The sequence below is a fragment of the Pelophylax lessonae genome (genome assembly GCF_965119305.1).
Source record: "Pelophylax lessonae genome assembly, chromosome: 4".
Taxonomy (NCBI): Eukaryota; Metazoa; Chordata; class Amphibia; order Anura; family Ranidae; genus Pelophylax; species Pelophylax lessonae.
Window position 1 is genome coordinate 505,282,599 of NC_138771.1, and position 23,072 is coordinate 505,305,670.

The 23,072-nt window shown below is 46.8% G+C and overlaps 1 protein-coding gene across 2 annotated transcripts in view; it reads right to left on the reverse strand.

Annotated features, from left to right (window-relative positions):
• The window catches only part of STK38L (serine/threonine kinase 38 like), a 55,738-nt gene that overhangs the window by 1,155 nt on the left and 31,511 nt on the right, over window positions 1-23,072 (reverse strand). Inside the window, exons 8-13 of one of the 2 annotated variants that reach the window (XM_082252930.1) lie at window positions 20,681-20,783; window positions 20,329-20,390; window positions 19,415-19,532; window positions 14,218-14,341; window positions 10,566-10,661; window positions 3,651-3,742 (exon numbers count right to left, since the gene is read on the reverse strand). In XM_082252930.1, the coding sequence (XP_082109056.1) occupies window positions 3,651-3,742; window positions 10,566-10,661; window positions 14,218-14,341; window positions 19,415-19,532; window positions 20,329-20,390; window positions 20,681-20,783 (595 nt within the window). Of the gene's footprint in view, window positions 1-3,632; window positions 3,743-10,565; window positions 10,662-14,217; window positions 14,342-19,414; window positions 19,533-20,328; window positions 20,391-20,680; window positions 20,784-23,072 lie in introns of both variants that reach the window. The other variant, XM_082252929.1, reaches the window with a different exon arrangement.

Genomic DNA, 23,072 nt, shown 5'->3' on the forward strand with positions numbered 1-23,072 from the left:
TTCTCCATCCAGTTTCCAACTATTGTGGCATTGTTTTGTACAGAGATGTGTACTGGGTTCTGCCAGGAGTAGTTTTGATGGCGCACTTCCAGGCTAGGGCAACTTCCTTTTTCAGTCTTTGCCCTGACAGGTTCTGTAGGTTACGATATGTTCAATCATCAATGGGAAGTTGTTAATGTTACTAGGGACAACTATGTATGAACTAGGGATAGACCAATATGGTTTTTTCAGGGCCGATAGCGATATTTTGGTCACAACGTATCGATATCGGCCGATATGGGCTGATATTTTGTACATTTAAAGTTTTGGAAAATAGACAATTTTTGACACAAATCTGATACTGAACATGTTAATTTTTGTTTAATGCTTAATGGCTGGCTGGCTGTCTGGCACAGGGGCTGTGGGTGGGTGGGTGCCTGTCTGGCACAGGGGCTGTGGGTGGGTGGGTGCCTGTCTGGCACAGGGGCTGTGGGTGGGTGGGTGCCTGTCTGGCACAGGGGCTGTGGGTGGGTGGGTGCCTGTCTGGCACAGGGGCTGTGGGTGGCTGGCTCTCCGGCACAGGGGCTGTGGGTGGCTGGCTGGCTGTCTGGCACAGGGGCTGTGGGCGGCTGGCTGGCTGTCTGGCACAGGGGCTGTGGGCGGCTGGCTGGCTGTCTGGCACAGGGGCTGTGGGCGGCTGGCTGGCTGTCTGGCACAGGGGCTGTGGGCGGCTGGCTGGCTGTCTGGCACAGGGGCTGTGGGCGGCTGGCTGGCTGTCTGGCACAGGGGCTGTGGGCGGCTGGCTGGCTGTCTGGCACAGGGGCTGTGGGCGGCTGGCTGGCTGTCTGGCACAGGGGCTGTGGGCGGCTGGCTGGCTGTCTGGCACAGGGGCTGTGGTCGGCTGGCTGGCTGTCTGGCACAGGGGCTGTGGGCGGCTGGCTGGCTGTCTGGCACAGGGGCTGTGGGCGGCTGGCTGGCTGTCTGGCACAGGGGCTGTGGGCGGCTGGCTGGCTGTCTGGCACAGGGGCTGTGGGCGGCTGGCTGGCTGTCTGGCACAGGGGCTGTCTGGCACAGGGGCTGTGGGCGGCTGGCTGGCTGTCTGGCACAGGGGCTGTGGGCGGCTGGCTGGCTGTCTGGCACAGGGGCTGTGGGTGGCTCGTTGGTAGAGGGCCTGTGGACGTAGGTGGCTGGCTGGCACTGGGCTGCTGTGGGTGGGTGTATGGCTGTGATACACTCCTGCGAGACTAGTCCCGACTCCAGACGAGGCTGTCCAAGGCCAGGGAGGCGGCCTAAGAAGGAAGAATGACATCACAAAAATATTGGCAATATCGGCCAGTGCCGGGGCCGATACCGATAATCGGGGAAAGTGCATATTGGCCCCCGATATATCGGCCTGTCCCTAGTATGAACCCATTTGCCTTACTTTGCTTTTTTAAGTTTAAATATTTTGTGTGTGTTAATTGTGTAATAAAGGAATAGGGGTGTTCCTGCACCACTGGGGGATGGGGATTTGGATTGGTGGTGTAGGGTATGTAAACTTTGTGTCTATTTCCTGTAAGACTGACACTGCTGCCTGGGGTAGGAGTCCTGTGTCCTCCAAAAAGTTGCATTGTCTCATGCTTAGTTAAAGTCCTTCTGTATGTTTTTTTGCTACAGCTGGCCATGGGCTGTGGGTGGCCTGACCTGTCAGTAACATCTGGCCAAACATTCTCCAATCTGACTCAAAAAAGCTGAGCCAAAAATTGTCGGCTGAACAGTGGCTGCATCCATTCAGGGGCAGTCATGGTTTGGTATTCTGACAGCCAAGGGCGGCTGTTGTCAGTACAATAATGGGCTGCGAAGATTCATCTATCCACACAGTTTAGTGTTGATGCGAGAATTAGTAGATTTAAATCTTAGAGTGTTTGGCTAGCCTTAGAATGGTGTGCTGGTGATACTTTTCTACCTTAGAGATTCGGCAAAGAGCACAGGATTCAAAATATCCTGTTCCAGGATATAACCAGACACCTTGGCACCAGGAATTTTGGCTCAGGTTTCTGATCGCTAGACTCCAGATACAATAAAAGAGCTCAATGCTCAGCGAAAGAGTCAAGGAGTATACTCAGAAATTACTCCAGTGATCAACATAGAGAAACACATGGTTGCAGGGTCTTTAAAGAAGATTTAAACAAGCAGCTTAGAACTGCTGGGTTTTGTAGCTTTGTATTGTCTGTGTGCTACTTGGGACACTGGGACTTATTGGTGGTATTAAACTGACAAAAGTGTAATCGTTGCTGTGCCCTTGGATTCCTATTTTGTGAATCATTGGAACACTGACCCATTCCTATTATATTTGTCCCTTCCATTCCGGTTCGCTCTGCCCTATGGTGTGCAAAAACCCGCTCAATAAATGGCCCAAAAGCAGGGTTTTTGTGCTTAGCCTCTGTTTAATATCTCTCTACCCTCCTGGTTCACCACAATATTAATTAAAACAGTAGCACAATTACAAGAAAACCCTTCCAACAATATGCACAAAGAATCATGAATACAATTTCCTGCAGTCATCTCATATAGGTGTAAATTCAATTTCTTATTTATATCTAAAGTGTATTCCCGGGCATTACCCTACATTATTCCCCTCATTCCCTTAATATATCCCAGCAATTTATTTTTCCTTTACCTTGTTCCTGTAACAAAGAAACAACTTTTACCCCCTGTGAAGTCATAATCAGGCTTGTAAAATTCTTGGAGGGAGTTCAGTTCCTATCAATACGGTTATACCTCCAGAACTAGATTTCCTTGCACACTGAGGGCAGGCTCTTCGGAGTCAAGGCCGCAGCCCTGTTTGTCTGGGAAAGAATTTAAAGCAGAGCTCCACCCAAAAGGGGAAGCTCTGCTTGTTTGCTTCCTCCCCCCCCTCTTCTGCCACATTTGGGGGGGGGGGGAGACGGATACCTGTTAAAACCTGGTACCTGCCCCCACACCTGGGTATGATCGCCGCAATCGCTGTGCTGTGATCTATGACATTTCTGGCCCCTCCTCCATCCCCCCGCTGCCTTCTGGGAGACACACAGGTCCCAGAAGTTAGCGAGACCATTCAGAAAGTGCAGCACGACTTGCGCATGCACAGTAGGAAAAAGGCTGTGAGGTCGCAAGGTTTTACTTCCTGTTTCCCATAGTGAAGATGCCGGTGGCCTGCACCCGAAGCCAATGGACGGATCGGCTTGGGGTGCCAACATTGTGGGATTCTTGCACAGGTAAGTGTCCTTATATTAAAAGTCAGCAGCTACAGTATTTGTAGCTGTTGAATTTGAATTTATTTTATTTTTTTTAAAGGCTGGAACTTTTATTTAATGTATGCATGTGAAGACAGACAGAAGGGCAGGGATAGGCAGAGTTCTGTACACTGCTTAGGATTTGCGTTGCAACAGAGGCAATGTGTTATCAGCTCAAGCAGGAAAATTGGAGCACAATGGACTTCTGACAGATCGGCATGTTTGTTTTTTTATTACTTGCAGTGTATTTAAAAGGATAAAATATGGAGAAAAGTGGTATATTAGTACAGAATTTTTTTGTTTAGCCCTGATATACTCTGGTTGAGAACTGCTGTGTATATGGTTAGTGTCCTGCTTAATATATTAATATATATGGTACTTTTTCCTAGTGTTGCTTACCATGATGTGTGTCCATACCTGGCTGTAAGATATCCGACTCTGGGAACTCATCAAAATTAGAAGTGTCGTCAATGCTTTTAATTTCAATGGTTATTGCTGCCGGTCTTTCTCTGAAGGAAACATTAAGAATTTTTGAGACACATGCCACATACTACCACTTACCACTTCAGACAGACAACTGGGAGGGTACTGAGAGTGAAGATACATATAACTCAATATACAAGGCCTTGGTGATAACTCCACCCCCCTTTCACTGCCACATTTTAACTCCCCCAGATTTTTTCCTACACCTAAATAAAATATATTCTGGTAGGAATTTACTAAAACTGGGGCAGACCTAATCTGGAACAGCTGTGCATAGTAACCAATTTGCTCCTAACTTCAGCTTGTTCAGATAAAGGATAAGTTCACCTTTGTAAAAAAAAATAAAATAAAGTGCACATCTTTTTTTTTTTTTTTTTTACCTGCAAAAAGGGATTTTGACTTACTGTAAAATCCATTTCTCTGATGTTCATTGACTGACACAGCTCCTGATCTTCTTAACCATTGGTTTATACTGCCCCCTACAGGAGTAAGACACTAGGCAGAAAAAAAGTTTGGCTACGGACAGTGCCAGGGAGTATACTCCCTCTTTCTGCTCAGGTACTCAGTTTTGTTACAAGCAGTGTCAGAAGAATTACAACTCAACAGAGGTGTGAGTGCTGTGTCAGCCAATACACATCAGAATAATGGGTTGTACGGTAAGTCAAAAATCCAATTTTCTCTTTCAAAACCCATCCACTTAATAGAACTTTGAAAGTGTGCACAGACGACCAGGTGGCCGCCTTACAAACCTGCGTCACTGACGCTTGATGACGGAAGGCCCAGGAGGCACTGAGCGCCCGAGTAGGATGTGCCTTGACAGCGAAAGGAGGAACCTGACCCCTGATGGAATAGGCCTGAACCACCGTCTGTCTGATCCATCTGGAAATGGTCACAGAGGAAGCAGACAACCCTTTGAGGTCGATCTGTAAGTACAAATAGTGAGTTTTTTTTTTTTTTTTTTTTTTTTTTTTTTTTTTAGGAAATCAGACTCCGTAGCTGCCAGGTACACCCTAATCGCCTGGACCACATCCAAGGCATGCAAAGCAATTTCCTTTGGATGTTTTGGCCTGGGACACAGAGAAGGCAACATAGGTCTTCATTCAAATGAAAATCAGAGACAACCTTTGGAAGGAACGACGGACAGGGGCGAAGAACCACCTTATCTATGTGAACCATCAAGTAAGGTAGACGACAGGATAAAGTCGCCAATTCAGATACCCTGAGCGCAGAGGTGATAGCCACCAAAAAGGCCACCTTCTGGGACAACGCAAGCAGGGGAATCTCCCTAAGATTCTCAAAAGGAGGGTTCTGGAGGACAGAGCACCAAATTGAGGTTCCAAAGGTGGCAACAGAGACCGCACTGGAGGAGCCAATTGCCAAACTCCCTAAAGAAAAAGTATGCATCAGGGAGTGTGTGGTCAAGGGCAAGAAGACCGCCAAGGCTGATACCAGGCCCTTAATAGTACTCCAGGCCAGTTTCTGCTCAACGCCCCCTGTTAAAGGAACATCAAGATCCGAGCCACTGAAAGAACGAGGATGAACCCCAAGAGATCACACCACGCGATCTACGTCTTCAATGTACGATGGTAGATCTTCCTAGAAGTAGATTTCCTAGCTTTTAACAGGGCTGGAATCACCGACTCAGACAAACTTCTATCCTTCAGCACTTGGTGTTCAACAGCCAAGCCGTCAAAGCCAGCAACTGTAAAGCACAGGGTTCATACACATTTTTACCAATAAAATTCCATGACTTTTCCATGACTTCACGTAAATATTCATCTCTTAAGTTTCATGAAATGTCTATGTATACATGGTAAATAAGAAGAAAACCCATGTCACACCCAGCATATTTTTACTAAAATAAATGACAATCTTTGTAGTGTACAGTACCTCTGCAGTTAGGGTTTCGTTTCTGGATACAGCGTGACTCAAAATGGTCCCTTGTTTTACAGTGGATGAGATGGAAGCACCACTGCCGCAGCTGGGAGCGGGTGTCAATTCAGGCGCACGGGTGAAAAAGCTGAGAACTCTGATGTAGGGGGGACTCTGGTGACCAGAGACCACTTTCCACAGAGTGAATGCACTAAGGGAGGGGGGGGGGGGGTCCTGATATAAGGAGGAACCTTTACAACAGTGCCCCCTTACATCAGTGACCCCCCCTCAGACTGGCCGGGCAGCAGTGTCACTGACTTCCTCTTAGGTGCACCATGCTCTGGTTTTATCCTGTAGTCTCCTCTCCCCAGTCCACACATGTCTGACTTCTCCTGTGATTCCCCATCCTGACAGCACTCCCACTTTTGACTCCTCTCCAGACCCCCTCAGAGACTGCAGACATGATAAAAGACAAGAGATGGTCAGAGATTACGGACATGATAGAAGAGATGGTTAGAGGCTGTGGACATGGTACAGGAGATTTTCAAAGGCTGTGGACATGGTACAGGAGGTGGTTAGAGGCTTCGGACATGGTACAGGAGGTGGTTAGAGGCTGTGGACATGATACAGGAGGTGGTCAGAGGATGCGGACATGGTACAGGAGATTTTCAAAGGCTGTGTACATGGTACAGGAGGTGGTTAGAGGCTGCGGACATGATACAAGAGATAGTCAGGGACTGCGGACATGATAGAAGAGAAGGTCAGAGACTGCGGACATGATAGAAGAGCACTAGGGGGGGCCGGAGAGCACAGGGGAAGCAGAGAGCACTGGAGGAGCTGAAGGGCATGGGGGGGGGGGGGGGAATGGAGAGAATTAAGGGGGGGTTTGGAAAGCATTGCAGGGGGGTTGGAAGGCGCAGGGGGGGGGGGACTGGAGAGCATTGTCGGGGGGGGGGGGAAATCACTGAGGGGGGAGCCAGGGAGCACATGGGGGTGGAGAGCACTGGGGGAGCCAGACTAAGAGCACGGAGGGGGCTAAGAGCACTGGGGGGGGGGGTTAATAGCACAGAGAAGGGGGGTTAACAGCACTGAGGGAAGGGGGGGTTAACAGCACTGAGGGAAGGGGGGGTTAACAGCACTGAGGGAAGGGGGGGTTAACAGCACTGAGGGAAGGGGGGGTTAACAGCACTGAGGGAAGGGGGGGGTTAACAGCACTGAGGGAAGGGGGGGGTTAACAGCACTGAGGGAAGGGGGGGTTAACAGCACTGAGGGAAGGGGAGGAATATTAAAGTTAAATTCATCTCTATGCAGCTGTCCCATCCCAGCCCCCTCCTATCCAGCACACGAGACTCCTCAGGCACTCTCACTGACCTTCTTCCTGCCGCTGCCTTCTTCACACAGAGATGCGGGCGGCCCGACAGACACCGGCCTGACACCCCCAGTGCACGTGCCCCCCCCCCCCCCCCCCCCCCCCGCTGGTACGCCCCTGAGAGCGGGACAGTAAGTGCACTATTTCTCAGTTTCAGGTTTCAGCGGATCAATCCGCCGCAGAGTTCCCAGCCTGTCACAGTCTATTCATATTGGAGACCAGTTATCAGGCTTCAGCTGTGCAGTGCGCTGCGGCTGATTAATCTGCCTAAACCCGAAACAGAGAAAATAGTCCACTTACTGTCCCCCGCTCCCACAGAATACAGGGGGCCCGGAGACAAAATTAAATAGTTGCAAAACACAATTTCATGACTTTTCCAAAACTTAGTAAGTTTACTCATTTTCCAGGACTTTTCCAGGCCTGGAAGGTGTCATGTCAAAATCCCATGACTTTTCCAGGATTTTAATGACCGTACAAACCCTGAAAACAGGATGAAAAGATTGGCCCTTGGGACAGCAGATCCTGCCTCAGAGGAAGCTTTCAAGGAGCGTTGGCGACCAGCCGCATCAGATTGGCGTACCAAGCCCGGCGAGCCCACTAAGGTGACCGGAATCCCTTCTGCCTCTAACCTGCATAGAAGTTTTGGCAGAAGCTTGAGAGGAGGGAAGGCGTAAATCAAAACAATACAGACCCCACTGGGCCACCAGCGCGTCTGTGGTGTCCGCCAGAGGATCCCGTGACCGAGCCACAAACCTCTGCACCTTTCTGTTGAGCTGAGACGCCAACAGATCCACCTCAGGGTTGTCCCACCTGAGACAAAACTGATGAAAACACCTACGGATGAAGGGACCACTCCCCTTGGTCCAACGCTTGCCGACTGAGGTAATCCACCTGCCAGTTTTCCACCCCAGGAATGTGTATGGCGGAGAGGACTGGAACAAGCGTTCTGCCCACCTTAGAATGCCAGCTACCTCCATAGCCGCCAAGACACTTCTTGTGTACCCCTGGTGATTAACATAAGCCACAGCCATGGCATTGTCCGATTGAATGCGCACTGAACATCCCTGAAGATGACCGGTCCAATGTTCCAGGCACAGTCTGATTGCTTGGAGTTCCAGGACATTGACCGGCAGTCTGGACTTTTCCAGTGTCCAGACCCCCTGAGCAAAATTTTTGCCGAGGACGCCTCTCCACCCGGACAGGCTGGCATCCGTGGTGACCACTGTCCAATACAAGGGGAGGACAGGATTCTTGTCCCATTTGCCCAACATCTACCTTTGCAGGGACCTCGTATGGAACTGTGCAAACGGAACTGCCTCGACGGTAGACACCATCAGGCCCAGCACCCGCATGCAAGTCCAGAGGTATGACCATCAGGCCGACAGCAGGAAACGAATTGCAGCCTGCAGTTTCTCGAGTTTGTCCACAGGAAGAAGCACTCTGGCTAAGGCCGAGTCCCGAGTCAGACCCAGATAGTCCAGCTTTGTGGACAGAACCAGAACAGACTTCTGAAAAATCACAATCCAGCCGTACTCCCTCAGAGTTTGAATAGTGATCTCCAGGTTTTTCACCAGAGTTGTAGGAGACTCCGCTTGCAGAAAGAGGTCGTCCAAGTAGCCCAGTATCGCGGTTCCCCCGTTGGCGTAACAATGTCTTGCACTACCCAAAAAAGACCCTGTAAGCGATCCGGGGACAGGCGCAAGTTGAAAGGAAAGAACCTTTCCGGAGTGTAAGAACAAAACTCGATCTTGTAGCCGGACCGTATGACTAGTGGACCCACTTGTCTTGTACCAGGGAAGTCCACGGGTCCGGAAACCAGCAGACACGTCCCACCACCCCCGATACAGGTGAGGGCACACCTTCATGCTTAAGGAGCCTTGTCGCGGGTCTGGAGAAGCCCACTCTCAACTTGCCAGACCAAGTTCGCTTGGATCCACCAGAGGGAGCCCTGAAAGGCTTTGATCCTTTGTCAGTTGCCCCTGAGTAATGAAAAAACATCTCATGAGCCGAAAAGGACGACGACGAGGGTCCTTGCCCTTACTAGCCTGCGGAAGAAAGATACTCTTCCCCCCTGAAAGACCAGTAATGAGGTCAAGCAGTGTAGCTCCAAGGAGTTGATCTCCTTGAAAAGAAAGATCAGTCAAGGCCTTTTTAGAAGTTTGGTCTGCAGCCTACTCGGTCAGAGTTTGCAACACCAGAGCAATGGTAAATACCGTCCTCAGTGCCGAACTAGCCACACTGTACATATTGCAGGCAACAGCCTCCGCCTTCCTGTCAGCCGTGTCCTTAGAGGCTGGGGACTCTTCAACCAGAAATATGGTTGTCTTGTCCAATCTGGAGCCCTGGGGGGTCCACCACACGTGGAAGAGTTCACTTTTTAGGAAGAGAGTCCTCATAGGGGTACTGCATAGCTGATGGGCCAGTAGAGTGAAGGAGGAGGAGATCTCCCCTGCGTGAACTAATGTGAAGACAGAGTCCCCACGTTGGGAGAGTCGCTACTGGAGGCACTGTGAAGCCAGGCTGAGCGCGCTGAGGAAGGAGGGGGATTGTCTGACACTCAGAACAGGTGATTGCCATTGTCACCATCCCATACCCCTCACCATCCCTCTGCCACTGATCACATCCCTCCCATCCCCCCCACCATCCCTCTGCCACTGATCACTTCCCTCCACTATCATCCCATCACCCCCAACGCCATCCCTCTGCCACTGATCTCATCCACCTCACCAACCCTCTTGCCACTGATCCCATCCCTCTACCACCATCCAATCACCACCATCCCATCCCCCTGATCCCATCCCACCACCGCCACTCCTCTGCCCCTGATCCCATCCCTCCATCCCAACCCCCCCCCCCCCACCCTTCCTCTGCCCCTGATTCCATCCCTCCCGCCACCCCTCTGCCACTGATTCCATCCCTCCCGCCACCCCTCTGCCACTGATTCCATCCCTCAACCACCATCCCCCTCTGCCACTGATCCCATCCCTCAACCACCATCCCTCTGCCCCTGATCCCATCCCCCCCCCACGCCCCACAACCTCTACTGCCACTGATTCCAAGGGGGCACTTAGGAGGATGTAAGGGGACATTCTGCAAGTGTGGTTTTTGTACCTCCAGAGTGCTCCCTTACATCCTCCAAAATGCCCGCTAGGAATAGTAAAGTCAGTGGCAGAACTACCAGAGTCTTAAAGGTCACACTTGCGATTGGGCCCTGGCATTGCACAACCATGTGGGGGCCTCAAGACAGCAGGAGGGGGCCCTCTGCAAAACATTAAAAAGGACCCTTCATGTTTCTTGCACCGGGGCCCTTAGGGTTGTAGTTACGCCTCTGTCAGCCAGGCGATGGTATATGCATAATTACATTGATCCAAGCTAGACAAATAATTCCACACCTAAGCAATATTACTATTTGTGATCTGAACCTTTTTTTAGCAAACAGTCACACTAAGAAAAAACAAAATTGAGCCTGTTTATAAATATAAACTGATAAAGGAGGGGGGGAGACAGATAAATTCAGTGTTTTTTTTTACATGGTCCTTGAAAGCCTAAGATTTACTTAAAGGCCAACTGCATATCCACACATGCACCAGACACAACATTATTGGTACCTTATATGGCCCCAGTCTACTCCTTCAAAGAAAGGATGGCTCTTAATTTCTTCAATGCCATTTGCGCCAATCCTGTTTTCTGCATCGTTGCAGAACCTGAAACAAAACATAACATGTGAGAAACAGACATGAGTTTTATGGTAAACAGATTCTTAAACTGATGCCACTGGTGGTTAGCATATAGGTGACAGTACAGCAATGGGCTTTAATACCATGCAACCATATATCTATACACACACACATACATAACATACACACATATATATACACACTCACAGTATCTCACAAGGTACCCCCCTCAAATTTTTGTAAATATTTTATTATATCTTCAGGTGACAACACTGAAGAAATGACACTTTGCTACAATGTAAAAGTAGTGAATGTAGTGCTTATATAACAGTGTAAATTTGCTGTCTCCCTCAAAATAACTCAAACACACAGTACATGTTGGCATTCATGGTTCCCTCAATGAACGGTAGCTCCCCAGTGCTGGCTGCACTCATGCAGCCTCAGACCATGACACTTCCACCACCATGTTTCACTGTATGCAAGACACACTTGGCCTTGTACTCCTCCCCTGATTGCCACCACACACGCTTGACACCATATGAACCAAATAAGTTTATCTTGGTCTCATCAGACCACAGGACATGGTTCCAGTTATGTCCTTAGGCTGCTTGTCTTCAGCAAACTGTTTGCTGGCTTTCTTGTGCATCATCTTTAGAAGAGGCTTCCTTCTGGGACGACAGCCATGCAGACCAGGTTGATGCAGTGTGCGGCAGATGGTCTGAGCACTAACAGGCTGGCCCCCCCACCCGTTCAACCTCTGCAGCAATGCTGGCAACACTCATACGTCTATTTCTCAAAAATAACCCCTAAATAGGACACTGAGCATGTGCACTCAAATTCTTTGGTAGACCATGGCGAGGCCTATTCTGAGTGGAACTTGTCCTGTTAAACCACTGTATGGTCTTGGCCGCCGTGCTGCACCTCAGTTTCAGGGTCTTGGCAATCTTGTTATAACCTAAGCCATCTTTATGTAGAGCAACAATTCTTTTTTTCAGATCCTCAGAGAGTTCGTTGCCATTAGGTGCCATGTTGAATGTCAAGTGACCAGTATGACAGAGTGAGAGCGATAACACCATATTTACCACACCTGAGACCTTGTAACACTGAAGAGTCACATGACACTGGGGAGGGAAAATGGCTAAATGGGCCAAATTTGGACTTTTCCACTTAGCAGTGTACTCACTTTTGTTGCCAGCAGTTTAGACATTAATGGGTGTGTGTTGAGTTATTTTGAGGGGACAGCAAATTCACACTGTTATGTGTAAGCTGTACACTCCCTACTTTACATTGTAGCCAAGTGTAATTTCTTCAGTGTTGTCACATGAAAAGATATAATAAAATATTCACAAAAATGTGAGGGGAGTACTCATTTTTGTGAGATAGTGTGTGTGTGTGTGTATATATATATATATATATATATATACACACACACACACACACACACACATACACACATATACACACACACAGGGAGTGCAGAATTATTAGGCAAATTAGTATTTTGACCACATCATCCTCTTTATGCATGTTGTCTTACTCCAAGCTGTATAGGCTCGAAAGCCTACTACCAATTAAGCATATTAGGTGATGTGCATCTCTGTAATGAGAAGGGGTGTGGTGTAATGACATCAACACCCTATATCAGGTGTGCATAATTATTAGGCAACTTCCTTTCCTTGGGCAAAATGGGTCAAAAGAAGGACTTGACAGGCTCAGAAAAGTCAAAAATAGTGAGATATCTTGCAGAGGGATGCAGCACTCTTAAAATTGCAAAGCTTCTGAAGCGTGATCATCGAACAATCAAGCATTTCATTCAAAATAGTCAACAGGGTCGCAAGAAGCGTGTGGAAAAACCAAGGCGCAAAATAACAGCCCATGAACTGAGAAAAGTCAAGCGTGCAGCTGCCAAGATGCCACTTGCCACCAGTTTGGCCATATTTCAGAGCTGCAACATCACTGGAGTGCCCAAAAGCACAAGGTGTGCAATACTCAGAGACATGGCCAAGGTAAGAAAGGCTGAAAGACGACCACCACTGAACAAGACACACAAGCTGAAACGTCAAGACTGGGCCAAGAAATATCTCAAGACTGATTTTTCAAAGGTTTTATGGACTGATGAAATGAGAGTGAGTCTTGATGGGCCAGATGGATGGGCCCGTGGCTGGATTGGTAAAGGGCAGAGAGCTCCAGTCCGACTCAGACGCCAGCAAGGTGGAGGTGGAGTACTGGTTTGGGCTGGTATCATCAAAGATGAGCTTGTGGGGCCTTTTCGGGTTGAGGATGGAGTCAAGCTCAACTCCCAGTCCTACTGCCAGTTTCTGGAAGACACCTTCTTCAAGCAGTGGTACAGGAAGAAGTCTGCATCCTTCAAGAAAAACATGATTTTCATGCAGGACAATGCTCCATCACACGCGTCCAAGTACTCCACAGCGTGGCTGGCAAGAAAGGGTATAAAAGAAGAAAAGCTAATGACATGGCCTCCTTGTTCACCTGATCTGAACCCCATTGAGAACCTGTGGTCCATCATCAAATGTGAGATTTACAAGGAGGGAAAACAGTACACCTCTCTGAACAGTGTCTGGGAGGCTGTGGTTGCTGCTGCACGCAATGTTAATGGTGAACAGATCAAAACACTGACAGAATCCATGGATGGCAGGCTTTTGAGTGTCCTTGCAAAGAAAGGTGGCTATATTGGTCACTGATTTGTTTTTGTATGTCAGAAATGTATATTTGTGAATGTTGAGATGTTATATTGGTTTCACTGGTAAAAATAAATAATTGAAATGGGTATACTGTATATTTGATTTTTGTTAAGTTGCCTAATAATTATGCACAGTAATAGTCACCTGCACACACAGATATCCCCCTAAAATAGTTAAAACTAAAAACTACTTCCAAAAATAGTCAGCTTTGATATTAAATTAGTTTTTTGGGTTCATTGAGAACATGGTTGTTCAATAACAAAATTAATCCTCAAAAATACTAATTTGCCTAATAGTGTGTGTGTGTGTGTGTGTGTGTGTGTGTGTGTGTGTGTGTGTGTGTGTGTGTGTGTGTGTGTGTGTGTGTGTGTGTGTGTGTGTGTGTGTGTGTGTGTGTGTGTGTGTGTGTGTGTGTGTGTGTGTGTGTGTGTGTGTGTGTGTGTGTGTGTGTGTGTGTGTGTGTGTGTGTGTGTGTGTGTGTGTGTGTGTGTGTGTGTGTGTGTGTGTGTGTGTGTGTGTGTGTGTGTGTGTGTGTGTGTGTGTGTGTGTGTGTGTGTGTGTGTGTGTGTGTGTGTGTACAGCCGATGCCACTGCTTTGTGCTGAAAGCACGCTCACTTGGTTGGTGCCGCCAGCACTGACAGCAGGGTTTCCGATAGCTCCTGCTCACTAGTCACAATTAGGAGCTAGTGGTATGGTTCCTGATTGTGTGATTGCTGTGACAGGCAATCACAGTGATCACATGATTGGGAAGTCCAAGAAATACCTGTGACTTTAGGAACCGCTTAAAGGACCAGCAGGAATCAAAGCGTAAATGTCAGGCTATAATCCAGCATGCAACACTAATACCCAACCATTGCCCCCCATGTGACCAGGCACAGACCTGAGAATTAAATCCTTTGACTTTTCAGATATTGGCACCTCAGGAGGAAAAACAAGTGTTTCTTTCCAGGTCATCACTTTCCGATATGTCTCCTGCGGCGTTTCTGAACAGAATGGAGGATATCCTGTGTAACGCAAAACAAAGTCCTTTAATTAGATCAGCCACAATAAATCACTTGCATAACAAGCACAACAATTAAGTAACAGAATTCCTTTAATGTTTGATTAGTTTACATAAAATTTATGGTTATGTTACAACAGAGTTCACACAGCTAAGATGAGGAACTGTGAAGAATTGATAATGAAAGCGCTTGTCACTTATCAAAATGTCAACTATACAGCTATTTTTGGATGCAGTGAAAAATGATACATCACCACAGGAAAATAGAAACTGCATTCACCCCTAAGTTGCAGACCTGCGACAAGCAAGCTGCAAGTGATCTGCATGCTTCACTTGTTCAATCCTTGATCATTCAATATGCAATGAAGTCAGAGAGGCAGCCCTATAGACTGAACCACTAAAGCATAGGTCAGCAACCTGCGGCTCCGGAGCCGCATGCGGCTCTTTTGAGCCTTTGCTGCGGCTCCGGGGCGGATGCTAGCGAGGGGAGGAGGCGCACTGTGCGTCCCGACACTCCCCACTGTGGCACTGTCCTGGCTGTGACGTCGCGTGGGGGGCGGTGCGTGCGTTAGTCACGCACAGTCCCTACGCCACCTTCCCGCCCGCTGTCGGAGAGGAGGGCAGCAGCGCGCATGCAGGTATCCCGTCAGCAGCAGCACGCCAGGCACCAGTGTGAGGTAAGTGAAGTGATGCCTCGGGGGGTCCACACACTGCTTTGAAGGGGGCACGCACGCACGCTGGTCTCTGCATTGAAAGGGGGCATGTATGCTGGTCACTACATTGCAAGGGGCATGTATGCTGGTAACTAAATTGAAAGGGGCATGTATGCTGGTCACTACATTGAAAGGGGCATGTATGCTGGTCACTACATTGTAAGGAGGCATGTATTCTGGTCACTACATTGAAAGGGGCATGTATGCTGGTCACTACATTGTAAGGGGGCATGTATGCTGGTCACTACATTGAAAGGGGCATGTATGCTGGTCACTACATTGAAAGGGGGCATGTATGCTGGTCACTACATTGAAAGGGGCATGTATGCTGGTCACTACATTGAAAGGGGCATGTATGCTGGTCACTACATTGAAAGGGGCATGTATGCTGGTCACTACATTGAAAGGGGCATGTATGCTGGTCACTACATTGAAAGGGGCATGTTTGCTGGTCACTACATTGAAAGGGGCATGTATGCTGGTCACTACATTGAATGGGGCATGTATGCTGGTCACTACATTGAAAGGGGCATGTATGCTGGTCACTACATTGAAAGGGGGCATGTATGCTGGTCACTACATTGAAAGGGGGCATGTATGCTGGTCACTACATTGAAAGGGGGCATGTATGCTGGTCACTACATTGAAAGGGGGCATGTATGCTGGTCACTGCATTGAAAGGGGCATGTATGCTGGTCACTACATTGAAAGGGGCATGTATGCTGGTCACTACATTGAAAGGGGCATGTATGCTGGTCACTACATTGAAAGGGGCATGTATGCTGGTCACTACATTGAAAGGGGCATGTATGCTGGTCACTACATTGAAAGGGGCATGTTTGATGGTCACTACATTGAAAGGGGCATGTTTGATGGTCACTGCATTGAAAGGGGCATGTATGCTGGTCACTGCATTGAAAGGGGCATGTATGCTGGTCACTGCATTGGGGTATGATCATTGGGCATAGCAAATTTTGCTATGGGGCCTTGTGATTTCTAATTACGTCCCTGTTTTCGACCCCCCCTGTAGGTTTTTGTAGGTTTTGCGGCTCCCAGTTCTTTTTTTCCTTCTGAAACGGGTCCAAGTGGCTCTTTATGTCTTAAAGGTTGCAGACCCCTGCACTAAAGTGATGCTAAACAGTTGCTGCAGATTTGTTGGCTGCACATCCATGATTCCCCCGTTCAACCACATCCCAAAAGTGCTTTTTTGATTGAGATCTGGTGACTGTGGAGGCCATTGGAGTACAGTGATCTCATTGTCATGTTCAAGAAACCAGTGGGGAGATGATTTGAGCTCCAGCTTCCTGCTGGAAGGAGCCATCAGAAGATGGGTGCACTGTAGTCATAAAGGGATGGACATGGTCAGCAACAGTACTCAGGTAGATTGTGGCTTTTAAACAATGCTTAGTTGGTACTAAGGGGCCCAAAGTATGCTGAGAAAATATCCCCAACACCAATACACCCCCAGCCTGAACCGTTGACACAAGCCAAGATGGATCCATGCTTTCATGTTTACACCAAATTTTGACCCTACCATTCGAATATTGTAGCTGAAATTGACACTCATCAGACCAGGCAAAATTTTTCCAATTTTCTATTGTCCAATTTTGGTGTGTTTGTGTGAATTGTAGCTCTCAGTTTCCTGTTCTTAGCTGACAGGAGTTGCACCCGGTGTGGTCTTCTGCTGATGTAGCCCATCTGCTTCAAGGTTCAATGTGTTGTGCATTCAGAGATGGTATCCAGCATATCTTGGTTGCAATGAGTGGTTATTTGAGTTACTGTTGGCTTTCTATCATCTTGAACCAGTCTGCCCATTCTCCTCCAACATCAACAAGGCCTTTTCCTCCACACAACCTCCCCGCTCACTGGATAGTATATCTTTTTTGGACCATTCTCTGTAAACCCTAGAGATGGTTGTGCGTGAAAATCCCGGTGGATCAGCAGATTTTGAAATAATCAGACCAGCCTGTCTGGCCTGAACAACCATGCCATGTTCAAAATATAAATCCCCATTCTGATGCGTTTGAACTTCAGCAAGTTGTATATGCCACATCTAGATGCCTAAATGCATTAAGCTGCTGCCACATAATTGGCCAATTCGCAATTAAACAGTTGTAAAGTGGCGGTTAGGTGGTAATTCAAGTATGTATTCTGAATTCAAAAAAGTACCTTCTATCGCTTTCAGCCTCCACCAACTCTCCACTTTTTTTGCTGCTCCAACTTCCTAATAGAGCATTTACATTTGTTTTCTATGGTCCTACTGTATGTAGAACTTAACCACCCTCTCTTGCTCACTCTTCAAATGGTTTAGGGACTATGGAATGTTTGGTGTGCACAGAGCAGGGCACATGATGGCAACTAACGTGCACTGCTTGTTTCAAACGAATGGATGTAAGGGGGGAAAACAGAGGAGGTTACAAGGAGGCAGAAAAACAGTAATAAACAATTTAATGAAATGCAGAATACAGGGCCATGAAGTATGGTGAGAATAAGGACATTGTTTAATGTCACTTTAAAGCTGAAATTCTTTTTGAAATTTGAAAGTAACCAGAGGTACCTGAATGTACCTGATTAGCTTCTTACAGCCCATAGACAGATAAACTTAAACTGAATAAGAGAAAAGCAGAACAAGGAACTAATCCGTTCTGCAGTAGTGTTCATGTGCTACCAGGAATGCTGATAAGGGAAGAGAGCAGAGTGACACAGAGATAAGCTTCTGAGTTTACTGCTTCTCCTTTCAATGACCAGTCACAGGCTGGGGGAGGGACAAGACCTTTAAGTGTTACTTGACTGGTGCAGCAAAAAAATCAGGCCTCTTGCCCTGCAAGGCAGGGCTGTGCATAGGCAGAGCTTTATAAATCTTAGGACTGGATGGACAAAAATATTTATAATTATGGCATATATTTTTTTATTTATATATTACACGTACTTCTATAATGCAATGAATGTACGCAGCTACATATATATATATATATATATATATATATATATATATATATATATATTGCACATTTACATCAGTCCCTGGCCTCAAGGAGCTTACAATCCAAGGTCCCTAACCCACATTTACACACACACACACACACACACACACACACACACACATTGACAGAAGCCAGTTAACCTATCAGGATGTCTTTGGAGTGTGGAGGAAACCGGAGAAACTGAAGGGAAACCCACGCAGGCGGACTCCATACAGGTACCGTGTTTCCCCGAAAATAAGACCGGGTCTTATATTAATTTTGGCTACAAAAAACACACTAGGGCTTATTTAGGGGATGTCTTATTTATTTACGGCATGTACAATAATTTACATTTATTCAAAAACAGTCATGTCACCATGACGATCTTAAAGTTGTTGTAACCCTAACAAAAAAACAAATCCTGATTCTTTAAGGCATGATAGACAGCACAGTGCTTGTATTGTGTCATTTACCCCTCTCTTTGTTCTAAAAAAACCTGGAATAAAACAAATAAAATGTTTTTAAAAAAGTTCCTGCGTCCCCTGTCTTCTCAGGAGTCAGCATTAGGACATTCAGTAATCCAAAAAATAAACCTTGATTAAAAAGGCATTATAAAATTATATAACCCGTTTTGTAAAAAGATAATAGAGTGTGCAGTGTGTCTCTTTTTGTAACTTTATAGTAGAAAATACCTTATTTACAGTGCCATTGGGTGCTCACATGACCCACCGGAGCTCTTCTTCCCCACTTTCAGCACTGCAGAGTGAGGGGCCACTGACGTAAACTGCGAGGAGAGGAGATCTACCTCAGGTCATATGAGCGCCCAGTGCACTGTAAATAATCTATTTTCCACAATAAAGTTACAAAAGGAGACACACTGCACATTATATAATCTTGTTGCAAAATGGATTAAATGTTTTTAGAACAACTTTAACTAGGGCTTATTTTTGGGGTAGGGCTTATATTGCAGCCATCCCCAAAATTAATGCTAGGTCTTATTTTCAGGGTAGGGCTTATTTTCAGGGAAACAGGGTAGTGCCTTGGTTGGGATTCTAACCAACCATAGTACTGCTAGGAGGAAGTGCTAACCACTTAGCCAGTGGTGCTTAGCCTTGGTATCTTCAATATTTCTAAGCTGACATGTTATCTGTAAAATTACTCAGGGAACTCAGCCTACATAGGGTCAGTAGTTAGCATTTTGCTGTTTAACTTCGACAGCTCCTCAACCTTGGTGGTAACCTCATTTTCCTGAATCTGCATCTGTGAAAATGCAGGCTGGCCCTCAGAGTCTGAACGCCACAAACTGCAGCCTTGACCACATGCCAATATTGGTGGAAAGTTGCAAATAACAGACTTCCTGATGTTCACGCTGCTGCAATATTTCATTTGATTCATGCTTACCTATTAACATCTCATACATGATGACACCCAATGACCACCAGTCACAAAGCTTGTTGTATCCTGTCTGCATGAAGACTTCTGGGGCGATGTAGTCAGGAGTCCCAACTGTGGAGTAGGCCTGAAACATGACATAAGATAAATGATTAAGAGGATCAGTAGAACACAAGGCACATATACCAACATAAAATGGCAAAGAAGTGCAGAATCCCATACTGGCCAGATATTATGTTATAGTTCAATAGGTTGGAGCATATATAACAATGAAAACTATTTACCAACAGTGTTTAACCAACCGAGTCAAAGAAAGTATTTAGCAAAGCAACTCAGAATTTACCTTCTTTTTAGCCTGATCATGTGATAGTCGCATCGCTGTGATATCATCTGTCCCTATAAAACCACTCCAATTCACCATCATTCCTACAGTCACTCTGAAAGTACACTGAAGAGGCATGGACAATTTAGCTGTTCTGAGCAAAGTTCCAGCGCCTGCTAAAAGCCCAACTCCCCTAAGTATACTCACCACCCAACACCTCCTATCTGCTGCAGAAATCCACCTGAATAATCTTAGGTCTCAGAATTTACCAAATGTGTTCATGTCACTGCCCTCTCCAAAAGGCAGTGGTGCGGCCAAGCGATTGGCTGTTTAGACCTGAGTACTGTCACAGAGGGCACATACTCTCCCATACCCAAAATCCCCACTCCATTAGAGCAAAAGCGTGAGGTACCGATCAATAAGAATACATATGTAAAAGCTCAAGGTGAATGTACAGTATAATTTACTTTTAGGAAATGTGCAGACCATGAACTGACAATGTGCACTCTATGTAATCTCACTATTCTATTACTACTACATTGCATAAAAGTTTTAAATACAAATTTTAAATACAAATTCTATTTCCCACCTGTGTACTTACCAACTGCCTCCTGTTCTTCTTCCATGTCTCTGCCTTCCTCTTCGAGTTCATATTCTGGAATGCTGACATGAAAAGGATTTGTTAGATTATGGTGCTCTGCCCTATACATTAAACTTTTGCACAGGTTGCAAGAAAAAAAAAAAAAAAAAAAAAGAAGTGGCATTATTGGCAGCATGCTGTTGAGTAAATTGTTTTATGTTGCCTGAGCTGGAAGGGGTCTGGTAACTCCTCTCAAGAAACCCTGCACCTTCTGATTGAATGTTCTGAGTGTTCCACTAACGGTTTTAGGCTCTAAGTGGACCAGCAATTCATGTTATGCAAGGACACAGAAACAGAACTATACAGCACTTACTGAAATCACTAGGAGGATTATGGCTCAGATTCCTGTAGAATTCTGTCCGGTGGGCTTTCTTCAGTCCCGTACAAAGACCAAAATCAGACAGTTTGACGTGACCCTGCAAAATTAACCATGTTATTACAATTGTACATGTTACATGGGAATGGAAGGGGCAAAGTTATCAAAATAAGAAAAAAAAAATAAATTAACGTAGACAAGGGAATCTCCCAAATTTTCTCAAATGGAGGTTTCTGGAGAACCGAAAGCACTAAATTTAAATCCCATGGCAGCAAAAGAGACCGTACAGGTGGAGCCACATGTCGAACCTCCTGAATGAAGGTATGAACTAAAGAGTACGTGGCTAGGGGTTGCTGAAAGAAGAATACCAGGGCAGACACCTGGCCCTTGAAGGTACTCAAGGCCAACTTCTGATCATTGCCCCGTTGAAGAAAGGTTAAGATCTGAGCCACAGAACAGGATCAAGGATGAGTGCCAATCGACTCACACCAAGAAATGTACGTTTTCCACGTACGATGGTATATCTTGCTGGAAGACGACTTCCTTGTCTTCACCATAGTAGGGATCAATGATTTAGAGAAACCTCTATCCCTCATTACCTGGCTTTTCCATTAAACCAGCGACTGTAAAGCAAGATGGTAGATTAGCCCTTGGGACAACTGGTCTTCTGAGAGGAAGCCCCCAAGGGACATTTATGGCCACCAGACTGATTGGAAGGTCTTCGCTCCTGATTCCTCACAGAAACTGCGGATCAAGCCTGAGCCTAGGATGATACTGGCCTTACCGTGGCCCTTGGATACCTGTGGCGTCTGCCAGAGGAACCCGTGATCTCGCCATGAACTTCTGTATCCTCCTGGGGAGCCGAACCTGCTAAAGGAGCTCCATGTAGGACTGTGCAAAAAGAACTGTCTTGAAGGTGGATACCACCAGACTCAGAACCTGTATGCAAAATCAGGAGAGAGAACTCTGTCAGCAGCCAGTGAATCATGGCCTGTGGTTCCTGAAATTTGCCCAGAGGAAGGGCCACCCTTGTCAGAATTAAAATTAGACCTAGGTAATTAAATTCCCTGGACAGGGAGAGGGGGGGACCTTAGGTAGTTTGGACATTACCTGAACCTTTCCAGGAATTAAATCCGCAAAGGAGACTCAGGACCTAAAAAACCTGAAAAGAACTTTGCCCCCCTTTCTGGGTACCCACAAAAGAAATATTTTGCAGATCTCCTTGATGCTCTCAAAAGACATCCAGGGGGCTGGAAACCAGCGAAGATGTCCCCCCACCCCAATAATGGGTGAGAGCAGACCTTCATGCTGAAGAGGTGTTGTCTGCCAGTCCAGAGAAGCTAGCTCTAGGCTTACCAGACCAAGGTTGCTTGGAACCTCCCCGCGGAAGATTTAAAAGAGCCATTTCCCTTATTCTCCGTCCCAGAAGCACAAAATAATTTTCTTTTGGCTGAGAAGGGCCCCCGTCTGTGACGAGGCTCCTTCCCTTTCTTTGACTGTGGCAGGAAGGTACTCTACCATCCCCGTGATACCCTTAACGATCTCATCCAGGCTAGCCCCAAACAGGCACCTTGAAAGGGCAGATCCGTGAGAGCTTTTTTTAGAGGCTTGGTCTGCGGACCAATTCTTAAACCACAGCACACGCCTAATCACCCCTGCTGAAATAGAAAGTTTGGACAGCACAGGAGCTGTATCCAAAGATGCATCACAAAAACTGCAGCCCATGGAACAACTGGTCCGCTAAACCAACATAAGCAGCGGGGATCTGCTCACTCCCCAGGCCCTGCCACAAAAGCTTGGCCTATTCAGTTAGGGTCTGAGACACCAAGGCTGAGGCAAACACTGGCCGCAATGCTGAACCAGCCATAGTAAACATGATGCGTGCCAATGTCTCCGCTTTCCTATCAGCCGGATCCTTAAAGAGCGGGGATTCCTCTACTGGGATCATGGTTGCTTTATTCAACCTGAAAAAAAAAAAGCGGAGGGTCCACCACTGGTGAACTAGTCCACCATTTTTAAAAGTGACTCCTCAAAAGGGTTATGTACAGCAAAACGTTTGGGGACCACAAAGGGTAATTTTGGTTGTTCCCATTCCTTACAGGAAAACCTGTCAAAATAAGGCACATAAGGAAACACCTTTGGAGGCTATGTCCGTGAGGCTATGTCGTGGCTGACCTAGCATTTAGCTGCGGTCTGCACACGCTCGCTGGCTGGGTGGACCACTGAATCTAGATTATCCAGCCCTGCAGTTGATTATAGATCTTCCAAGAGAAAAAACACAAAAAAGATGTAAGGAAGGAGAAAAAAACCTCTAGGACCAGAGATCCCAGCCGGGAGCCTAGGTCCTTACTCCTGACTAGACAGATTAAAACTGATTACCTAGAGCAGA